Source organism: Nerophis ophidion, linkage group LG22 (assembly GCF_033978795.1).
Source record: "Nerophis ophidion isolate RoL-2023_Sa linkage group LG22, RoL_Noph_v1.0, whole genome shotgun sequence".
NCBI lineage: Eukaryota > Metazoa > Chordata > Actinopteri > Syngnathiformes > Syngnathidae > Nerophis > Nerophis ophidion.
Window position 1 is genome coordinate 33,271,369 of NC_084632.1, and position 24,943 is coordinate 33,296,311.

The 24,943-nt window shown below is 40.0% G+C and overlaps 1 protein-coding gene across 1 annotated transcript in view; it reads right to left on the reverse strand.

Moving 5' to 3' along the window:
- The window catches only part of pde4ba (phosphodiesterase 4B, cAMP-specific a), a 530,844-nt gene that overhangs the window by 429,282 nt on the left and 76,619 nt on the right, over window positions 1-24,943 (reverse strand). The window contains exon 3 of the mRNA XM_061883737.1: window positions 10,244-10,482. Within this exon, the coding sequence (XP_061739721.1) occupies window positions 10,244-10,482 (239 nt within the window). The remainder of the gene's footprint in view (window positions 1-10,243; window positions 10,483-24,943) is intronic.

Genomic DNA, 24,943 nt, shown 5'->3' on the forward strand with positions numbered 1-24,943 from the left:
AACCGCCAGAGCAAGGTCAAAAGGAAACTGTTGCGTTCCATTCCGTAGCACATCTTTTGCCCGGACTGCCTTTTCAATAAAAGGACCACAACTATGGAACTATTTACCTGACACTTTGAAAAGTATATCTGCACTTGTCACTTTCAAAAAACCAAAACAATTGTGTTTAGTTGAGCAGCAATCGTGTTCCCATGTTTAGTTTTTACAAATTTTTACTAATTGTTTTTTTATCTAGTCTGTACTTTGTGTTGTTATTATTGTTATTGGCTTTTATCTAGTTTGCACTTTGTCTGTATTATTTTCCATTATCATTATTATCGACTCATTTTTGCCTTATTATTTCTATTTTCCTGTTATAATGATGTTGGATCTGTGTTGTTGTTGTTGGGGACAAGTGTTGTAAATTAGCTTTGGCTACAAACAGTATGATGCATACATTGGATAACTGTTTCAGATGTGTATGTTTTTTTGTATCTGTCCCTATTTCAAATAAACCTTAAAAGAAATTAAATAAGAATAATTATTATTATTTAGTCTGCTGACATATGCAGTAACATATTGTGTCATTTATCATTCTATTATTTTGTCAACATTTTTAAGGACAAGTGGTAGAAAATGAAATATTAATCTACTTGTTCATTTACAGTTGATATCTGTTTACTTTCTCTTTTAACATGTTCTACTTACACTGTTCAAATGTAATAATCACTTATTCTTCTGTTGTTTGATACTTTAGGTTAGTTTTGGATGATAACACAAATTTGGGTATCAATCTGATACCAAGTCGTTACAGGGTCATACATTGTAAATATTCAAAGTCCAAAACAAAAGATGTTTGTGATGCCAAAAAATATCCACATAATCATAGTAGTATAGACTAGATATGCTACTGTACTTGGTATCATTACAGTGGACGTTAGGTGTAGCTCCACCAAAGGCGTTTGTTTACATTGGGGATGAAAATTGTAAGAAACGTACTTTATTTGTCGCCATGGAGGCAAGGATTAGTGATTTAGAAGTAGCTAAAACACTGCCGACTGGGGCAGGACTTTAGCCGCTAGCTAGCTCGCCATATCTTAAAGCACCACTTCCGGTGGCCGTATCAGTGTTTGTGATTGTGAGCTGCGGAAAATGCTCGTCTGCTCATAAACCAGCAATGACACTTACCGTCCAACCCTAATATGTAGTATTTAAGTTTATGATGTCCGATTGTTTTTGTTGCAGCGAATGCACCAGGGGCAGAAGGCTACATAACAATACATTTAAGACTCCATCGGCCAACTATAAAGAACAGTGCTATTTGGCGTATCGGGGCCAAATTCGGCCTCCATGTTCAGTTCAAAACTTGGGAGACATACAATTTTGCAGCATATTTCCCCCCCAAAAATTGTCTGCTCTTGTTGTATAGAGGAACTTGGACCACTGTAAACACATTGGCAGATGCTTGCATTGACATTTTAACTTCGCTATAGCAAACATAAAACACTGGGTTGCAAACTTGTGATGTACATAACTGAGGCGTTCCTCAAGGCTCCCCTTTATGTCCTCTCCTTTTTGGCAGTTAAAATAGTTTTAATAATGTGATATACAATATTTAACTAAGGTTGATGTAGCTTATTTAATTCAGAATCAGTCAGCCATTAGTCATTCAACTTCTTTAGTGTTCATCCTCGCTCATCCATGCGGACTGGACATTGGCTGAGAGTGGAGTCGGCTGTCCTGGTTGCTTTGTTGGGTCTGCTCCTGTCTCTGGCCATCCTCCCCCCACCCCAGCGGACGATGGCGCTGAACACCGCAGACGCCACCACAGTGGATATATTTAGTTTACTTTTTATTCATAGCTGTATGTAGAAGTGTCTGGTTGTATCTGCTGCTTTAATGTCTTTAATGTCCTCTGTGTTCTTTGATGTTTGATGTTTCCCTCTTACACACATGTAAGAGGGATGTGTACTATGGCTATGAGTTGTTGTTGGTTTTTTTTTTGGTTTTTTTCCCTTGGCCTCAGTCTGCACCTCCACTCCAGTGCCTAGGCTAAGACCGATTTTTTAATTGTATTTTAATCTTCTATTTTTTTCTTCCCCCCCCACCCCTCTTGTTTACCTGTATGTCATCTTTTTTGTAAGGGGCGCTGGAAGCCGGCAGACCCGTCAGCGATCCTGTTCTGTCTCCCTGTAATGTTTGTCTGATCTTGAATGGGATTGTGCTGAATATTGTAATTTTCCTGAAGGAACTCTCCTGACGGAATAAATAAAGTACTATCTATCTATCTATCTATTTATCTATCTATCAAGGTTCAAAGCGTATCCATATGTAAAACCTCTTTTGCACAAGCAGCCTTTTCATATAAAGCCACAAAGGAATGGAACCAGCTCACAACAAACTTGAAAGGTCTAGCAGATTACTCTTTATTCACAAAAGAAGATAAAAAGTGGCTTTGGAGCAATCAAAGCTGCTCACACGGTCACTAAGGTGGCCACTATATCTGACACATCAACTTTATGTGTATTATATTTATCCATGAGAGCATTTTTGTTGTAAATTGTGGTGTGTCTGTTAAAATCATGGTTGTTTTAACAAATGATGACAGGTGTGAACAAGAGGATGTATTGTCTTGTGTGATGACGTCAATAAGGTGTATTGTATATTATTTATGTGCCCATGAAAGGGCATTTTATGACTTTTCTTAATTTGATTACATGCTATTGTATGATGTTATAATTATAATATTATTGCATGATTTTTGTATCCCTTTAATTTAGGTAGCGAGGGACTGCAGATGGAAATTAGCCCATCCATCCATCCATTTTCTACCGCTTATTCCCTTTTGGGGTCGCGGGGGGCGCTGGCGCCTATCTCAGCTACAATCGGGCGGAAGGCGGGGTACACCCTGGACAAGTCGCCACCTCATCGCAGGGCCAACACAGATAGACAGACAAGATTTACACACTAGGGCCAATTTAGTGTTGCCAATCAACCTATCCCCAGATGCATGTCTTTGGAAGTGGGAGGAAGCCGGAGTACCCGGAGGGAACCCACGCATTCACGGGGAGAACATGCAAACTCCACACAGAAAGATCCCGAGCCTGGATTTGAACCCAGGACTGCAGGACCTTCGTATTGTGAGGCAGACGCACTAACCCCTCTTCCACCGTGAAGCCCTGGAAATTAGCCATTTAGCTATAATCTGGTCCAAAACATATCTGTCTTTGAGCTTAACGTTTCTGTGCATTGTCCCTTCAAATAAAGACTAAACTAAAAAAAAATGTAGGTCCTCTGTTTTTCATCATTTGGGCTATTCAACTGGCGGCCTGCATTTTTTTATCTTTGCCTTTTTGACAGTTACACATTATTTTTGTGATTTATGTAACTAAGGTGTTGCTGTAGCTTGTTTACTTCAGATTCAGTCAGTAGTCAATTGTTCAATTTCCTTAGGTTACACTAGTGGTGTTCCTCGAGGTTTTATTTTAGGTCCTCTTTTTTTCATCATTTTATCATCAACTGTTGGCTCGCAAAGTCAGTACAAGAGAGAAAGACTTACATTTTTACAGCGGATTTTTTAAATACACTTAAGTGCTTTCATAGAGATTATCTTTAACTAGCATTTTTGCAGAATGGCCTTAAAAACAAAGCAGAGTGCTCCTGTAATTTCCGCATAGTAAATTTCCGTAATAAATAGAGCAAAAATCAAATGTCTACTGGACGCTGGTTCTGTGGAGCGGTATGGCTTGGTTGGTAGAGTGGCCGTGCCAGCAACTTGAGAGTTCCAGGTTCGATCCCCGCTTCCACCAAACCTAGTCACTGCCGTTGTATCCTTGGGCAAGACACTTTACCCACATGCTCCCTGTGCCACCCACACTGGTTTAAATGTATCTTGGATATTGGGTTTAACTATATAAATGCGCGATATAAATAGAATTCCACTTCACTTCTTTGAAATATGCAAAATAAGACTAACAAGAAGTCAGGCTCCCTGGTCCTTAGTTATCTGGAAATGGAACAATCAAAACAATTAAGTTGAATATCCCTGATAAAAAAAACTCTGGAACAATCTCCCTCTCCATGTGAGACAGGCCCCTTTTGTGAATTGTGAATTATATTTATATAGCGCTTTTCTCAAGTGACTCAAAGCACTTTACATAGTGAAACCCAATATCTAAGTTACATTTAAACCAGTGTGGGTGACACTGGGAGCAGGTGGGTAAAGTGTCTTGCCCAAGGACACAACCGCAGAGACTAGGATGGTGGAAGCGGGGATCGAACCTGCAACCCTCAAGTTGCTGGCACGGCCGCTCTACCAACCGAGCTATACTGCCTTTTTTGGCTACTTTAAAAACCCTTCATAAAATCCATTTGTATTCACTGGCTTTCAACCCAGCATGAGACTTTAAACTTTTTTTTTACTTTTTTAACTGTTTTTAACTGCTTTTTATCTAACAAATTGTTCTTAGAGTAATTTGTATTTGCTTTTTCAATGTGTATTTTAATTCTGTTTTAAATGGGATCCCCCGGGAAGAGCTAGACGAAGTGGCTGGGGAGAGGGAAGTCTTGGTTTCCCTGCTTAGGCTGTTGCCCCCGCGACCCGACCTCGGATAAGCGGAAGAAGATGGATGGATGGATGGATGTTATTTTTTAGTCTGTCCTTTGCCTCTATTTCTTTGTACGTAATATGTACTGAACTGTGCAGTCTACTAATAAAAGTATCAATCAATCAAATTGTCGTGTACAGCCCTTTGTTCTTCAACTGTGGTTGTTTTTAAAAGGACTTCATGAATAAAGTTGGTATGGTATGCTATGGTATGGTATGGTGTGATATAAAGTATCCCTCTCCTGTATTCAACACACTAAAAAGACAACAATATCGGTCAAGAAATGCTAAGCATATTTCAAGAAAACACAGCCGACAAGTCAGTATTCGGTTACAGGCAACAAAGCAAATAGTTCTAAAATATAGTTGATATAATTAGTATGAAATATTGGAATATTCCAAATATCAACTGTTTCTTATTACACCACAACTTAATATGGGTGATCTATCTTACAATTTGATTACTATTCAGGGGCTACAATTTGATTAAAAAGTAATAATTAGTGCCATCGTCCCATTTTGACCACCACAGACGCTGAGATTATTATGCATGCGTTCGTTACATCTCGTCTTGATTACTCTACATCTCGTCTTGATTACTCTAACGCAGGGGTCACCAACCTTTTTGAAACCAAGAGCTACTTCTTGGGTACTGATTAATGCGAAGGGCTACCAGTTTGATACACACTTAAATAAATTGCCAGAAATAGCCAATTTGCTCTATTTACCATATATATATATATATATATATATATATATATATATATATATATATATATATATGTCTGTTTTTCCGTCGTACATTTTTTTTCCTTTTACGGAAGGTTTTTTGTAGAGAATAAGTGAGGAAAAAAACAGTTAAATGAACAGATTAAAAGAGGAGAAAACAGGAAAAAAAAGAAAATGAAATTTTGTAACAAAGTTTATTTTCAATTTTGACTCTTTAAAATTCAAAATTCAACCGAAAAAAAGAAGAGAAAAACTTGCTAATTCGAATCTTTTTGAAAAAATTTAAAAAAAGAATGTATGGAACATCATTAGTAATTTTTCCTGATAAAGATTAATTTTAGAATTTTGATGACATGTTTTAAATAGGTTAAAATCCAATCTGCACTTTGTTATAATATATAACACACTAAACCAAGCTATATTTTTAACAAAGACAAATCATTATTTCTTCTAGATTTTCCAGAACAAAAATTTTAAAAGAAATTCAAAAGACTTTGAAATAAGATTTGAATTTGCCAGAATAATTTTTTTGAATTTTTTGAACAACTATTCCACAAATATTCCTCGTCAAAAAAACAGAAGCTAAAATGAAGAATTAAATTCAAATGTATTTAATATTCTTTACAATAAAAATGGGCTTCACGGTGGCAGAGGGGTTAGTGCGTCTGCCTCACAATACGAAGTTCCTGCAGTCCCGGGTTCAAATCCAGGCTCGGGATCTTTCTGTGTGGAGTTTGCATGTTCTCCCCGTGAATGCGTGGGTTCCCTCCGGGTACTCCGGCTTCCTCCCACTTCCAAAGACATGCACCTGGGGATAGGTTGATTGGCAACACTAAAATTGGCCCTAGTGTGTGAATGTGAGTGTGAATGTTGTCTGTCTATCTGTGTTGGCCCTGCGATTAGGTGGCGACTTGTCCAGGGTGTACCCCGCCTTCCGCCCGATTGCAGCTGAGATAGGCGCCAGCGCCCCCCGCGACCCCAAAAGGGAATAAGCGGTAGAAAATGGATGGACTTACAATAAAAATAAAAAAAATACTTGAACATTGATTTAAATTGTCAGGAAAGAAGAGGAAGGAATTTAAAAGGTAAAAAGGTATATGTGTTTAAAAATCCTAAAATCATTTTTTAAGGTTGTATTTTTTTCTCTAAAAGTGTCTTTCTGAAAGCTATAAGAAGCAAAGTTAAAAAAAAAAAAGAATTTATGTAAACAAGTGAAGAGCAAGTCTTTAAGATATATGTTCTTGGATGTTCAAATTCTTTTTGAGTTTTGTCTCTCTTAGAATTAAAAATGTCGAGCAAAGCGAGACCAGCTTGCTAGTAAATAAATAAAATGTAAAAAATAGAGGCAGCTCACTGGTAAGCGCTGCTATTTGAGCTATTTTTAGACCAGGCCAGCGGGCTACTCATCTGGTCCTTACGGGCTACCTGGTGCCCCCGGGCACCGCGTTGGTGACCCCTGCTCTAACGTATTATTTTCAGGCCTCCCTATGTCTAGCATTGACAGGTTACAGTTGGTACAAAATGCGGCTGCAAGACTTTTGAGAAGAACTAGAAAATGTGGTCATATTACGCCAATACTGGCTCACCTGCACTGGCTTCCTGTGCACTTAAGATACGACATTAAAGTTGTACTACTTACGTATTAAATACTAAATGGTATAGCTTCATCCTATCTTGCTAATTGTATTGTATCATATGTCCAGGCCAGAAATCTACGTTCAAAGAACTCCGGCTTATTAGTGATTCCCAAAGTCTGCGGGCTACAGAGCATTTTCTATTTGGGCGCCATTACTCTGGAATAATATATCCATCCATGTGAAGACTCTTCTTCGGCATGGTAATGCCGGTGTGGTTTTTCCAGGGATGCGTCGAAGCGATGAACACAACAAGGTAAGTTAAAGGGTATTTATTTAATAATAAAAGGCTATGAACAAAAACACTGGTGTAAAGAGAAAAGGTAAACAAAAGACACTAGCGTGAAAGCTAGGATAAAACACAAGGAAAACTAAAACTTGGTACAAGGACACAAAAGAGTGAACAAAAACATTCAGCATGAAAGCTGGAAAATAAAGTGGCTTAGCATGAGAGCTAGCGAGAAAATACATACATAGAATGATGAGCGTCGTCACTGTTGCGCGTGGGCAAATTAGGATCTGAGAATGAGTAAACAGAAAAGGCGAGCTTAAATGGGAGGGTGAAAATTAGTAGCAGGTGTGCGGGGCGAGACTAACAGGTGGACTGATGTGTAACCATAGTGATGGACAAAAACAGGAAATAAACGGGTCAGACTGAGAATGAAAAAACAAACATGTGAAGATCTGAGCAGCAGACCGCAACCATCCATCCATTTTCTACCGCTTGTCCCTTGTGGGGTTACAGGAGCCTATCTCTGCTGCATTCGGGCAGGAGGCGGTGTAAACCCTGGACAAGTCGCCACCTCATCACAGAGCCAACACAGACGGACAGACAACATTCAGACTCACATTCACACACTAGGGACCATTTAATGTTGCCGATCAACCTATCCCCAGGTGCATGTCTTTGGAGGTGGGAGGAAGCCGGAGTACCCGGAGGGAACCCACCCAGGGGGTGCTGAAGCCTAACATACTTTGAAGAAAAAAAATCAATATTGAGATGTTAGTCCATGGACTCATTATCGTCCACATCCCAATTGTGATGCGTGTATGAATCAATCAATCCCCACCACTGCAACGTTGTGTTGAAGGTTTTTTTGTATTGTTTTTTAGGTGTGACACTATTCCTCCTTCTTAATGTAATAACATACAGTGGGCCAATACAAAAAAAAAAATAGCCAAGGACCACAAATGTCTCCTAGGCTGACTTTAGGTGCTTCTGATCTTGCTGATTAATGTTGTGGTAAATCATGCATACACAACGACATTTGAAAAAAAAAATATATATATATAGCAGTTTATCATTTAAATTGTATTCAATAGACATAATATCTACACTTTGAATCATCATTAATGCTAAATTAATCAAAGTGATTAAATATTCAACGGGAAAGAACCTACATGTACTACATAAAATACAGTAAGTGTGATATGACTGGAAATAGAATCATGACAAATGTTTCACTGCTCTCTGGTGGAGAAAAATATCACTGCAATGCCATCCATGACAAAGGGAATACCATTACATAAATATTTTTTTTTAGCTTTTAAACACAGCTACAACATTTTGCATACATATTATTATTGTATAATATAAAACAAATATTGATGGACGAGGGGAGAAAATCAGGGTCAAATCATTATATCTCCTGTCGCTACAGTCACGATCAAAAGTTTAAATACCGTTGTAAAGAACGTAATGTCATGGGTGTTTTGAGTTTCCAATATTTGTTGGTCACGAAAAACATTCATGAAGTTTGGTTCTTCTATGAATTTATTACGGGTCTGTTGAAAATGTGAGTAAATATGCTGGCTCAAAAGTATACAAACAGCAATGTTAATATTTGGTTGTCCCTTGGCAAGTCTCACTGCAATAAGGCATTTTTGGTAGCCATCCACAAGCTTCTGGTTGAATTTTTGACCACTCCTATTGACAATATTGGTGCAGTTTAGCTAAATTTGTTGGTTTTCTGACTCGGACTTGTTTCTTCAGCATTGTCCACACGTTTAAGTCAGGACTTTGGGAAGGCCATTCTACAACTTTAACTCGAGCCTGATTTAACCATGCCTTTACCACCTTTGTCGTGTGTTTTGGATCATTGTCCTGTTGGAACACCCAACTGCGCCCAAGACTCAACCTCGGGCTGATAATTTTAGGTTGTTCTATAGAATTTGGAGGTAAATCTCGTTTTTCAGTGTCACATTTAAAGCACTTGCCCCATTGGCAGCAAACAGGCCCAGAGCATAATACTACCACCACCATGCTTGACGGTAGGTATTGTGTTCCTGAGATTAGAGGCCTCACCTTTCCTCCTCCAAACACATTGCTGGGTATTGTGGCCAAACAGCTCAATTTTCGCTTCATCCGACCACAGAACTTTCCTCCAGAAGGTCTTATCTTTGTCCATGTGATGTCATGAAACGAAAATTTAGCTGTTTGACCACAATACCCAGCAACATATAATGTAAATTGTTGTGTAGTCATTGATTATGCATTGTGTTTTTGTAGGTAATGAAGAAATATGTAAATATTTTTCGGAAAAATGTCATCTGCGTGATGAGGGAGACTTTTGCTTCTTCCTGCTCCATTTCAGACATATTTCTTGTTTCCTTTTATATACATTGTTTGTACTTTTTTGTTTTCAATAGTGCTTTTTTATTCATCTTATTTGAGATATTATTATTGAATAATAATTTTCAAAAGTATTGTTTTAAAGTAAATATTTAATCATCAATATTTTTAAAAACATTCAATATAGTGGAATGATGAGAGGGTCTATTATTGTGATCATATAATTGCATTGTTATTTATGCTGTATCTGTATATTTTATATTGTGTCCGGTGATTGTGCATTATATTTTTGTAGGTAATTATATGTATAAATAATTATGTAAATATGCTTGGGGGAAAGGTACTCTGAACAATGAGGGAGGCTTTTGAAACGTTTGATTTTGCTTGTTCCTTTTAATATTCAAATTGTTTTACCCTTTTGTTTAAAATAGGGCTTTTTTTAGTCCTGAGGGAAACTGCTTTACATATTGTTGAAATAAAAAATAAAATGAAAATATTTTAAAGTATATTTAAAGTACATTTTTAATCATTAACATTTGAAAAACATTTGACAAAAATTATGATCAAGGTTTAGGAAGAGAAAATTGTGTTCTAATTGGTCGATAATGTATGCGTTAGTTTCTACAATTTACTGCATGCGCAATGAATATTTGTATTCCTGCTTTTTTCTATACACTTTTTTTAAGGTGATAAAAATGCTCTCACCAGCCACTTTGTACTCACCAATCAGGGTCAACCGGCGTGATGTCTATCCTGGGAGGGGCTCCAAAAGGTAAAGAAGTAGGTCGGGTCATTATCTCATCATCAGGTGTCCGAGCCTTGTCACCCTGACGCCACGACAGTGGCGGTAGCTGCAGGGTTCCGGATAAACGCCTACGGCCTCGGCGCAGGTCGACACCCAATGTGTATGTTGGAGACGTAAAAGACTCGCTGAGGCAGCAATCGGATAGCTCTTTGCCATCCTAAAGAGAGATAAAGCAATGGGGTCGTTTCAGGATTTAGAAAGTTACATAAGGCTCATGGAGGGAGATATCACTCATTAAGATTAGAAAGATTAAAAATGTGGAGGGGGGGTGAGCCAGGACCGGCCTCGAAGACAGCAATAGGTGCGTAGATGGCCAAGGTAGACCTTGTTATCTAATCAACTGTCGAATTTACAAACCCCATTTCCATATGAGTTGGGAAATTGTGTTAGATGTAAATATAAACGAAATACAATGATTTGCAAATCCTTTTCAACCCATATTCAATTGAATGCACTACAAAGACAAGATATTTGATGTTCAAACTCATAAACTTTATTTTTTTTTGCAAATAACTAATTTAGAATTTAATGGCTGCAACACGTGCCAAAGTAGTTGGGAAAGGGCATGTTCACCACCGTGTTACATCGCCTTTTCTTTTAACAACACTCAATAAACGTTTGGGAACTGAGGAAACTATTTGTTGAAGCTTTGAAAGTGGAATTCTTTCCCATTCTTGTTTTATGTAGAGCTTCAGTCGTGCAAAAGTCCGGGGTCTCTGCTGTTGTATTTTACGCTTCATAATGTGCCACACATTTTGGATGAGAGACAGGTCTAGACTGCAGGCAGACCAGGGAAGTACCCACACTCTTTTATTACAAAGCCACGCTGTTGTAAATGGTAAATGTGTTGTACTTGTATAGCGCTTTTCTACCCCTTTTTAAGGAACCCAAAGTGCTTTGACAGTATTTCCACATTCGCCCATTCACACACTGACGGCGGGAGCTGCCATGCAAGGCGCTCACCAGGACCCATCAGGAGCAAGGGTGAAGTGTCTTGCCCAAGGACACAACGGATGTGACTAGGATGGTAGAAGGTGGGGATTGAACCAGTAACCCTCAGATTACTGGCACAGCCACTCTACCAACTTTGCCACACCGTCCCACGTGGCTTGGCATTGTCTTGCTGAAATAAGCAGGGGCATCCATGATAACGTTGCTTGGATGACAACTTATGTTGCCCCAAAACCTGTGTGGACCATTCAGCATTAACGGTGCCTTCACAGGTGTGTAAATTACCCATGCCTTGGGCACTAATACACCCCCATACCATCACAGATGCTGGCTTTCGAAATTTGCGCCTGTAACAATCCGGATTTTCCTCTTTGTTCCGGAGGACACCACATCCACAGTTTCCAAATATAATTTGAAATGTGGATTCGTCAGACCACAGAACACCTTTCCACTTTACATCAGTCCATCTCAGATGAACTCTGGCCCAGCGAAGCCGGCGGTGTTTCTGGATATTGTTGATAAATGGGTTTGGCTTTGCATAGTAGAGTTTTAACTTGCACTTACAGATGTAGCGACCAACTGTAGTTACTGACAGTGGTTTTATGAAGTGTTCCTGAGCCCATGTGGTGATATCCTATACACACTGATGTCGGTTTTTGATGCAGTACTACCTGAGGGATCAAAGGTCCGTAATATCATCGCTTACGTGCAGTGATTTCTCCAGATTCTCTGAACCTTTTGATGATTATACGGACCGTAGATGGTAAAATCCCTAAATTCCTTGCAATAGCTTGTTGACAAATGTTGTTCTAAAACTGTTCGACAATTTTTTTACAAAGTGGTGACCCTCATCCCATCCTTGTTTGTGAATTACTTAGCATTTAATGGAAGCTGCTTTTATACCAAATCATGGCACCCACCTGTTCCCAATTAACCTGCACACCTGTGGGATGTTCCAAGCAAGTGTTTGATGAGCATTCCTCAATTTTATCAGTATTTATTGCCACCTTTCCCAACTTCTTTGTCACGTGTTGCTGGCATCAAATTCTAAAGTTAATGATTATTTGCAAACAAAAAAATCTTTATTAGTTTGAACATCAAACACGTTGTCTTTGTAGCATATTCAACTGAATATGGGTTGAAAATGATTTACAAATCATTGTATTCTGTTTATCAAACACAATTTCCCAACTCAAATGGAAGCGGGAAATATCGCTGAAAGGAAGACATGAAACTGCTACAATAAAATACCAAATAAAGAGAAAAAGCCACCAAAATAGGAGCGCAAGACAAGAACTAAAACACTCCACACAGGAAAACCGCAAAAAACTCCAAATAAGTCATAGCGTGATGTGACAGGTGGTGACCGTACACCTACTATGAGACAAGAGCTATGTTGATGCATGCTTGGTTATGGTTTAAATTAATATCCAACAATTGGGAGAACGACTTTTTATTGTCAGCTGCTGAGTTTAATTTTTTTTAATGTTTTCTGCCGGTGGTGTGCCTCCGCATTTTCTCAATGAAAAGAAAATGTGCCTTTGCTCAAAAAAGGTTGAAAAACACTGCTGTAGTATACATGAAGTGGTTCAATGGTTCCACACATTTATCCAGCAGTCAAGGAAGTGTGCACCTGGGCTTCCCACTATGTCCTGTGTGTGTGGATTAAAAATAGATAGATAGATAGATAGATAGATAGATACATAGTACTTTATTTATTCCGTCAGGAGAGTTCCTTCAGGAAAATTACAATTTTCAGCACAATCCCATTCAAGATCAGACAAACATTACAGGGAGACAGAACAGGATCGCTGACGGGTCTGCCGGCTTCCAGCGCCCCTTACAAAAAAGATGACATACAGGTAAACAAGGGGGGTGGGAGGGGGGGAAGAAAAAAAATAGAAGATTCAAATAAAATTTAAAAATCGGTCTTAGCCTAGGCCCTGGAGTGGGGGTGCAGACTGAGGCCAAGGGAAAAAAAAAAATAATAATAATAAAAATTAAAAAAAATTAAAAAAAACATCCAGTCAGATAGTGTTTCCACTTGATGACCCTGTTATTTTGCAAATAAAAGTGTCATCTTTGATTGTTTGATACTCCTGTTCTATGTTTGAGACTTTAAACAGTTTTGGAGTCACTAGTATCTGTTGCCTGTAGAGGGCACTAAATGACCAGAAGTAAAAATATACATATATATTTTTTGCACTCTAGAGCAGTGGTTCTCAACCTTTTTTTTAGTGATGTACCTCCTGTGAGCATTTTTTTAATTCAAGTACCCCCTAATCGGAGCAAAGCATTTTTGGTTGAAAAAAAGAGATAAAAAAGTAATATACAGCATTATGTCATCAGTTTCTGATTTATTAAATTGTATAACAGTGCAAAATATTGCTCATTTGCAGAGGTGGGTAGAGTAGCCAGAAATTGTACTCAAGTTAGAGTACTGTTACTTTAAAGATGTATTACTCAAGTAAAAGTAAGGAGTAGTCACCCAAATATTTACTTGAGTAAAAGCAAAAAGTATGTTGTGAAAAAAATACTTAAGTACTGAGTAACTGATGAGTAACCTGTTTGTTTAATGATGACGGAAACAAGTAATGCACAAAAGCATAAAAATAGCAATGAACAAATTCAGAGTCAGGAATATCTCTTAAGCAACTAAAAAAACAATATATATTAAATAATATATATTTGGTTTTACACTGTATTGAAAAAAAATTGGAAAATGAATTTTACCTTTACAACCTCATTATACTATTGGCTAAGTTTTATATTCATAAATGTAAGTTTTTCTGTTTTTTGTGCCTTTAAAAAAGATTTGGAACTCTACATTAAAACACTCTACCGCTAAACAAAATCCTGTGAAAACGATGAGGCTGTGTTCCAAATTTAAGTTATCTACTGAGATTGAGTGAGCAAATGGCTTTGCACTTTTATATATCTATATATATATATATATATATATATATATATATATATATATATATATATTTGGCAAATTTACAAACCCCTGGCGCTGTTTTGTACGGTTTTTATACTGTTTTGTACTGTTTTTGTACTTTGATTATAATTTTCAACTGTTTGCAAATGTTGAAATTTATGAATAAACGTTTATAAAAAAAAATTTAAAAAAATGTGCAGTTAATCATGTGACCGCCTGGCTCTATTTGATCGGTGAAACAGAGTCAAACGTCACCAGTGACTGCATTTGATTGGTGAAACGTAGGCATGTGATAGATCCTACTTTGAAGGTCAGTCTGACAAACCTAAACAAACAAAGCGTGCATTAACAGATCGATGAAAATCAGTAGCGAGTAGCGAGCTGAATGTAGATAAATGGAGCGGAGTAAAAGTAGCGTTTCTTCTCTATAAATATACTGAAGTAAAAGTAAAAGTATGTTGCATTAAAACTACTCTTAGAAGTACAATTTATCCCAAAGGTTACTCAAGTAGATGTAACTGAGTAAATCTGGCCCTTTTTTCCACAGTTTATGAACTTACATTCATATTTTGTTGAAGTATTATTCAATAAATATATTTATAAAGAATTTTTGAATTGTTGCTATTTTAAAAAAAATCTCACGTACCCCTTGGCATACCTTCAAGTATCCCCATTTGAGAACCACTGCTCTAGAGCAAGCCTGGGCAATTATTTTGACTCGGGGGCCACATTTAGAGAAAAAAATGTGTTTGGGGGCCGGTATATCTATTTTTAGGAACACTACTACAAAACCGCACAATAATGTCTGATTGAATGCTAAAAACGTTATGACAGGCCGCATTAAAAACCGAATGGAATTGTTTAATTTTTCAATGAACGATAAACACTGAAAATTGACAAAATATGAATGTCACACCCCTTTTCGATCGACATATTTTACAATTAAGTGAAATGCAACAAAAATGCAAAGAACAGTGAAATATGAACGCAAAGGGTACACAATAAACCCACCAACAATCTGATATATCTGATATTTGCTGAGTATCCCCCAGGGATCAATTAAATACTCTATATTCTATATATCACTAAGCTTTAGAACTTTGTTGTGAAAATCCCCCTCAGCGTCTGTGGAAATGCTTCCCGCCCACACTGCTCGGTGCCTCGTCTGAGCTGCTATGACGTAGATTACCATTGTAACGAATTAGACGACCATAGTAACTAATTAGATGACCATAGTAACTAAGTAGATGACCATAGTAACTAGTACATCATCCATAAACGCAGATTCCAACCATTGAAATACTTTGTATAGTTGAAGACTTACGGTCATTGGAAAACATTACTACACATCATAATGGCAGCTACACTTTCCATCTTCCATCCATCCATCCATTTTCTACCGCTTATTCCCTTTCGGGGTCGCGTGGGGCGCTGGCGCCTATCTCAGCTACAATCGGGCGGAAGGCGGGGTACACCCTGGACAAGTCGCCACCTCATCGCAGGGCCAACACAGATAGACAGACAACATTCACACTCACATTCACACACTAGGGCCAATTTAGTGTTGCCAATCAACCTATCCCCAGGTGCATGTCTTTGGAGGTGGGAGGAAGCCGGAGTACCCGGAGGGAACCCACGCATTCACGGGGAGAACATACAAACTCCACACAGAAAGATCCCGAGCCTGGATTTGAACCCAGGACTGCAGGACCTTCGTATTGTGAGGCAGACGCACTAACCCCTCTACCACCGTGTTAAAGACCAAAAAAAATATTTGGGAATGTCCGGCGGGCCAGATTGAAAAGCTCACTGGCCGCATGTGGCCCCCGGGCCTTAATTTGCCCAGGTCTGCTCTAGAGAATGGAACCCAAATGGCCCAATGTTTAAGTAAAGAGGTTGATTAGAACATTTGCATGTATATGTCTTCATGGGACCACTACTCAAAATGTGAACAAGGGGTTTTACACATGTCATTAATATGAACGCCTTCCTCGTCAGCTTGGAGAACCACAAATAAACACGCATACTCTACAGAGATGAGATGATATTATTATAGAAATGATAATGCACTTGTGAAACCTTATGGACTCTCAAATGAACCCGGCAACACCCTGAAAGAGAAAGATGGCATTTATTTGTTCAAACACTAACCTTCAACGACCAGTTACAGTCATGTCATGGCTGTTCGCTCAGGTTGGCATGACCTGACAGTTAGGAGCATGGACAACTGAAAATAGACGGCCTTCACAAAAAACAATGTATTATTTCTTGCGCATGGAGTAAATCTCATCATTGGATGTCCGCTAACTTTTTGCAACTCAACGCCAAAAAAACGGAAATGCTGATTATCGGTCCTGCAAGACACCGACCTTTATTTAATAATACAACTTTAACATTTGACAACCAAACAGTTAAACAAGGCGACTCGGTAAAGAATCTGGGTATTATATCCGACCCAACTCTCTCGTTTGAGTCACACATTAAAAGCGTTACTAAAACGGCCTTCTTTCATCTCCGTAATATCGCTAAAATTCGCTCCATTTTGTCCACTAACGACGCTGAGATCATTATCCATGCGTTTGTTACGTCTCGTCTCGATTGCTGTAACGTATTATTTTCAGGTCTCCCCATGTCTAGCATTGAACGATTACAGTTGGTACAAAATGCAGCTGCTAGACTTTTGACAAGAACAAGAAAGTTTGATCACATTACGCCTGTACTGGCTCACCTGCACTGGCTTCCTGTGCACTTAAGATGTGACTTTAAGGTTTTACTACTTACGTATAAAATACTACACGGTCTAGCTCCAGCCTATCTTGCCGATTGTATTGTACCATATGTCCCAGCAAGAAATCTGCGTTCAAAGGACTCTGGCTTATTAGTGATTCCCAGAGCCCCAAAAAAGTCTGCGGGCTATAGAGCGTTTTCCATTCGGGCTCCAGTACTCTGGAATGCCCTCCCCGGTAACAGTTCGAGATGCTACCTCAGTAGAAGCATTTAAGTCTCATCTTAAAGCTCATTTGTATACTCTAGCCTTTAAATAGACCCCCTTTTTAGACCAGTTGATCTGTCGTTTCTTTTCTTTTTCTCCTCTGTCCCCCTCTCCCTTGTGGAGGGGGTTCGGTCCAGTGGCCATGGATGAAGTACTGGCTGTCCAGAGTCGGGACCCAGGATGGACCGCTCGCCTGTGTATTGGTTGGGGACATCTCTGCGCTGCTGATCCTCCTCCGCTTCGGATGGTTTCCTGCTGGCTCCACTTTGGACGGAACTCTCGCTACTATATTGGATCCACTTTGGACTGGACTCTCACGGTTATGTTAGATCCACTATGGATTGGACTTTCACAATATTATGTTAAACCCGCTCGACATCCATTGCTATCTGTGCCCTGGTGGGAGGGGGGTCATTGTCACCGTCACCGACGTCCCACTGGGGTGAGTTTTTCCTTGCCCTCATGTGGGCTCTACAGAGGATGTCGGTGTGGTTTGTGCAGCCCTTTGAGACACTTGTGATTTAGCGCTATATAAATAAACATTGATTGATTGATCATTGTAGAAGCCCACTGGTTAAAAACCATCATGCTCACAGAAATTTAATTGTGCCATCAGGGGCATGCCACCGAATCGGTGCTATTTGCATGCACAGGGAATTAGATTAACTGTAAAATATATTTTTCCATTAAGCAAAGTGTGCTGCACACTGATATAATTGCATATTCAACAAATAAATTGATTTAACTACATTGAACACTGGAAAAATGGTATTGCTGACCGCTCCCTTCCAAAAAGAAACTTTGCAAGGAGACATAGTAGACATAACAAGACATAACATCCTTGCAATATTTTTTTTACATACAGTGTAGGGCTGGGCGATATATCAATTTACTCGATATATGGCGAGTTTGTCTCTGTGTAATGTAGAAAATGACTATATTGTGAAGCATTTAAGTTTCACCTTAAAACTCATCTGTATACTCTAGCCTTTAAATAGACCTCCTTTTTAGACCAGTTGATCTGCCGCTTCTTTTCTTTCTCCTATGTCCCCCCCTCCCTTGTGGAGGGGGTCCGGTCCGATGACCATGGATGAAGTACTGGCTGTCCAGAGTCGAGACCCAGGATGGACCGCTCGTCGGGACCCAGGATGGACCGCTCGCCTGTATCGGTGGGGGACATCTCTACGCTGCTGATCCGCTTGAGATGGTTTCCTGTGGACGGGACTCTCGCTGCTGTTTTGGATCCGCTTGAACTGAACTCTCGCGGCTGTGTTGGAGCCACTATGGATTGAACTTTCACAGTATCATGTTAGACCCGCTCGACATCCATTGCTTTCGGTCCCCTAGAGGGGGGGGGTTGCCCATATCTGAGGTCCTCTCCAAGGTTTCTCATAGTCAGCATTGTCACTGGCGTCCCACTGGATGTGAATTCTCCCTGCCCACTGGGTGTGAGTTTTCCTTGCCCTTTTGTGGGTTCTTCCGAGGATGTTGTAGTCGTAATGATTTGTGCAGTCCTTTGAGACATTTGTGATTTGGGGCTATATAAATAAACATTGATTGATTGATTGATTGATTGATATTCGAGTATACATTCTCACGCAGTTGCTTTTAGCTGCAGGCATTACACTGCATACGTTTCCCACTCTTTCTTGTCCCTCCTTCTCATAGAGACGAAAAACAATGCGCACCTTCTTACACACGCCACGTGTGCAACGTCACACGCTCCCGCGGAGCACAGAGGTAACGACATAGTAACATTAGCTGTGATGCTAACGGTGCGGTGCGGGTAGTAATACGAGAGAGAGAAAGTGTGAATCTGGTAACAAATGGAGGAATAATTAATTCCCCAGAAAAACAGCACAGGATCCATCGTCCGCCGGTGGTTTGGCTTCAAGCGGGTATATGTTGAACGATTATGCGGCAAAAGCTTTGCTAAAAAAAAAGTAGTAGTACTACTAATGTAGCATCATTTGAAAAGTCACCCGATAGAGAATGAGGAGCGCTTGAAACTCCGCATGTCAACATCTCCGGCCGGTGCCACACCAACAAAATGCCGAAGCAACTATTTCTAGATTAACGCAGTATGAAAAAGTAGTCAACAACAGAAGGAGATAACGTTCGCAGGAACCTACATCATAGCGAAGGTCATACACTATTTGATTTCCTGTTACGCAGCTAATTTTTATTTGACAGTTATTGAATTATCTTGTGTGACATCATGCACAAAAGTGCAATTTGTTTTTAACTATTGTAGTGGCGTTCTGTACAAAAAGTACACTATAATTTAGTGTTGTTTTGATATGTCCTCTTGGTGACATCATTCACAAAAGTGCACTTATAGCTTGTTTTAAAATGTCCCTGACAATCTTGAAACAGACGCCTTGGTGTCGCTCCCCATCCTACACAGTGGAGTTTTACAAGCCTTCTGCTTGGTAGGATCAAAGACAGCTATTGTCCTCTCGCCTAGAACTCATTGAAACAAAGTTTTGTGATAACTTAGATACAATTATTCTGACAAAGTTTAAGCTAATTGTGTTTTTAAAGCTGCATACATTTCCTCAGAATTAACTTGAAGTGTTTTGTCCAGAGGATTATTTGTGATTTGTACATTTTCAGAATGTGCTTGTCCTATCTTTGGGCAAAGTACAACAAAGAAAAGAACCAGGAGTATGTCATGTTGGGGGGGGGGGCGTTTCACAGCTTACTGCGAGAATTTGTTCTACCAGGACGCAAACAGACTTTTCCTTACAACGTTGGAAGATGAGAACATTATTTAATCTTGGCTCAAAAAGGTGAAAACAAAAAGGCGCACAAGGCGATAGCACAACTTAACGCAGGAAACAAAAACTAAGACTGAGACTGAACTACGGACATGAAACAAAAGTCGCTAAGTGTGGCATGAATAAACAAAACTTACTTGGCATGGCATGAAGCATGTGAAGAGCAATAGCAAGAATACCAGCATGAACAGAGCATGAAAAGATCATCAACAGAGCAAGAAAAGAACAATGTCGCCAGGCAGACTAACTGACAAGGACAGGCTTAAATAATAATCTCATGATTAGCGACAGGTGTGATCTGAACAAATGAGGCAGGTGAAATTAATGAGTTGCCACGGTGACAAAACAAACAAGGAAGCGCAAACAGGAACAAATTAAGTCTAAAACTAACAGAACATAACAAAAACATGGTCCGGACCATGGATCATGACAGAGTTGTCTTTATTTTTAAGTTATCATGCCATGATTTTACCATTCTGGCCCACTTGGGGATCGATATTCCTCCATGCGGCCCCTGAGCTAAAATGACTTTAACACCCCTGCCCTAGCTTGTTATTAAGTAAGTAATTTTTTTTTTTTAAATGGGGCCGAAAACAAATATTGTTTCGGGCCACAAAAAGGCTCTGCGTCACAGATGATGGTGATTTGACAGTTTCTGTGAGACTTGTAAGGCCTATTTTTTTGGATAAAATTTTGTGTGTCCTGATCACACCATAAACCATGCCTTGGCTCACCAACGCCCGAATCCTTCTGCACACTTGCCATTTTGATGCCAAGACATCATAGCAACAGGGAGGAAATGACGGGATGAGCTGAGCGTACAACACCTGCTTCCCGTCAGGAGGGCGAGATCAAGAGGGCGGCAAGAAGAAGACAGAGAGCGTGTTCTGGGAAAAGGAAGGGGAAGGGTGAAAGGTCTGATAGAGAATGGATCAGGTGTTCAGGGAAGGACTCGCTGAGAGGGAGGTTGTTTAAGAGACTGAATCGAGTGGAACCAAGAGGGAGTGGAAGTAAGTAAAAAAAGGCTGATCAACAATTTGATAAATACAATGTTTACCTGCAGCTAAGGCTTAGCTGACAGCTTACATATTTAAATGTGTTGTCCTTTTCTCTCACACAATTGAAACAGAAACACCCACATTCAGGGTTCGTACACCTTTTCCATGGCCAAATTCAAGCACTTTTTAAGGACTTTCAAGATCAATTTTCCAGTTTTCCAGTACCCCATACTTGCCAACATTGAGACCTCCGATTTCGCGAGGTAGGGGGTGGGGAAGAGGCGTGGTTAAGAGGAGACGAGTATAATTCACCAACTCGAGTATTTCATATATATAAATATATATATATATGTATGAAATACTTGACTTTCAATGAATTCTAGCTATACATTTTTATTATATATATGAATAAAATAAATAGTTGAATTTCAGACGGCACCTATCAAATACACAGTAATAAAAACACAGTTGTTCTACTAACTGTACTGTGCTTGCTGGTTACTCAAAAAAACCCAACAACAACACTTACCTTTGACTATTTGAGTAACCATTGTTCTGCCATTTGCGTACTGGCGTGAGTCACTTGCCGTCAGGTGCACAACACCACGTAAATCGTTGGCCAATCAAAAAGCAACCCCATAACGCTTTAGCCAACATTCACGAGGAGATGGCAACAGACAACATAAATCACTCTATTACAGACGGCGTCGCCATGGCTGTAATTTCCTCGTTCTTCTGCTTCGTCTCCTTGTATGTGCAGTTTTTTATTAAAAATCCGTAGATGTTGTAACGTGATTGGGCGGGCAAGCTATTTATATAACAGGAAAGCCGACGTGAAAACAGGCTGCCCCCACTCATGTCCGCATGGAGCTAGAGGGGGCGTGAATTTCGGGAGAAAATTTCTTCCGGGAGGTTTTCGGGAGAGACGCTGAATTTCGGGAGTCTCCCGGAAAATCCAGGAGGGTTGGCAAGTATGCAGTACCCTTCAAAAGGCAAAAAACAGTGTGAATCAATCCATAGCCTTGTTGTTTAAGGTCACCAAATGCGGTCTGTATGAATAATATGGAAAATGTGCTAAAACCTAAGCCTAACATTGAACCAGCAGTTATCACTAACTTAATGGGGCATAGAAAATGAAGCAGTGTGACTAGTCAATGTTTGCAAATGTCTTCATTTGCATTGTTTTTCACATTTCTTGTTCTTTTTCTTACTTACAGCACTCAATGACATTGAACAGTTGATTCACACCGTATTTGTGCTTGTAAACTGCATAATGTCAAATGAATACAAGCACCCTCAAAATGTCAATTTCACTCATCCATCCATCCATTTTCTACCGCTTGTCCCTTACGGGGTCGCGGGGGGCGCTGGCGCCTATCTCAGCTTCAATCGGGCGGAAGGCGGGGTACACCCTGGACAAGTCGCCACAATTTCACTCATTTATTAACAAAACTGTTCCACATTAATATAAGGATAATAAATTAAAGGAACATATTTTATTCAGTCACCTTTCATTAAGCATATCTAACCTTAGAACTGTAGCTATGATAAGAATTAATACTCCCTTTAGATCGGGTGCCACATGGAGAAAAATATACTCCTAAGTTGGCCGGACTGGTAAAATCACAGCATGATAACTTAAAAATAAAGACAAATTAAGATTGTTTTCTTTGTTTAAAAATAAAACAAGCACATTTTGAAATTGTACAAATCATAATGTTGTTGTTTTTTTGTTTTTTTTTACAATTACCTGTTGAGGTTAATAGTATATATACTTTGTCGTTATTTATATTTTCTGAATAAATTATGTGATCCATCATTGGGGTTCAGCTTCAATCAAGATAAGATCCATCCATCCATCCATTTTCTACCGCTTATTCCCTTTCGGGGTCGCGGAGGGCGCTGGCGCCTATCTCAGCTACAATCGGGCGGAAGGCAGGGTACATCCTGGACAAGTCGCCACCTCATCACAGGGCCAACACAGATAGACAGACAACATTCACACTCACATTCACACACTAGGGCCAATTTACAGTATGTTATTTATGTAGTTTGATAATTTTCCTCGACTGCTGTACTAAAATCATGTGTTTATTTTGAACATCATCTACACATACACAAATAATTGCAATTGCGACATCCAGTGGACAAATTTAGAACAGCTGTTTCTTTCATTCAAAAGTTTCAGGTTAATTTTTATAATTAGCAAACTCATCCCGCTGGCCGGATAAAACCTGTTCACTGGCCTGATCCGGCCCCCGGGCCGTACGTTAGACACCCTTGGTGTCGGTAGTTTTAGATATTCCGAACCTTATCATTAAACCTACACAGCGATATTAACATTTATGAAGTCTTTTTATGGTATGCATACGTGGAGGGAGGCGTGGCCTGCGGGCCTGCCGTGGAACGGGGTGTGCCAGGACCGGCCTCGAAGACAGCGACAGGTGTGTAGATGGCCCAGGTGGGCCTTGTTATCTAATCACCTGTCGCCCTTATTAGCAGCAGCCAGGATGAGACACGTTGTTGGAGCTGGAGTGAGAGCGAGCGGGAGACGGACACAAGAAGACAATGGCTGGAAAGCAAACCCCTGCACAAATTGATAAAAATAAAACAGTGTTATAACCCTGATCCGGGCTCTCATGGCGGTGTTTGGTGGTCTGAGGAACCCACTAGAGGGCAACCTCCACAGCATATTCAAATGGCAGAAAAAAAAATCTTCAAACTTTGTAACTGATTAACTTTCCGCAAAACGAGCAAGATAGTCCAGAACAATAGCAACCTCTACATATCAGTCGGGGCACAAACGGTCTTTTACTTAGAATTTAAAACTACTTCCATCAATACCAAAATGGATACATGGATGATACAGCAGAGGATTGGGAGAATGCCATGTGGTCAGATGAAACCAAAGTATAACTTTTTGGTATAAACTCAACTCGTCGTGTTTCAATCAATCAATCAATCAATCAATGTTTATTTATATAGCCCCAAATCACAAATGTCTCAAAGGACTGCACAAACCATTACGACTACAACATCCTCGGAAGAACCCACAAAAGGGCAAGGAAAACTCACACCCAGTGGGCAGGGAGAATTCACATCCAGTGGGACGCCAGTGACAATGCTGACTATGAGAAACCTTGGAGAGGACCTCAGATGTGGGCAACCCCCCCCTCTAGGGGACCAAAAGCAATGGATGTCGAGCGGGTCCAACATGATACTGTGAAAGTTCAATCCATAGTGGCTCCAACACAGTCGCGAGAGTTCAGTTCAAGCGGATCCAAGACAGCAGCGAGAGTCCCGTCCACAGGAAACCATCTCAAGCGGATCAGCAGCGTAGAGATGTCCCGAACCGATACAGGCGAGCGGTCCATCCTGGGTCCCGACGAGCGGTCCATCCTGGGTCTCGACTCTGGACAGCCAGTACTTCATCCATGGTCATCGGACCGGACCCCCTCCACAAGGGAGGGGGGGACATAGGAGAAAGAAAAGAAGCAGCAGATCAACTGGTCTAAAAAGGAGGTCTATTTAAAGGCTAGAGTATACAGATGAGTTTTAAGGTGAGACTTAAATGCTTCTACTGAGGTAGCATCTCGAACTGTTACCGGGAGGGCATTCCAGAGTACTGGAGCCCGAACGGAAAACGCTCTATAGCCCGCAGACTTTTTTGGGGCTCTAGGAATCACTAATAAGCCGGAGTCTTTTGAACGCAGATTTCTTGCCGGGACATACGGTACAATACAATCGGCAAGTGTTTGGAGGAAGAAGAATACTGAGTTGCATCCCAAGAACACCAGACCTACTGTGAAGCATGGGTGTGGAAACATCATGCTTCAGGGCTGTTTTTCTGCTAAGGGGACAGGACGATTGATCCGTGTTAACGAAAGAATGAATGGGGCCATGTATCGTGAGATTTTGAGCCAAAACCTCCTTCCATCAGTGAGAGCTTTGAATGGTTG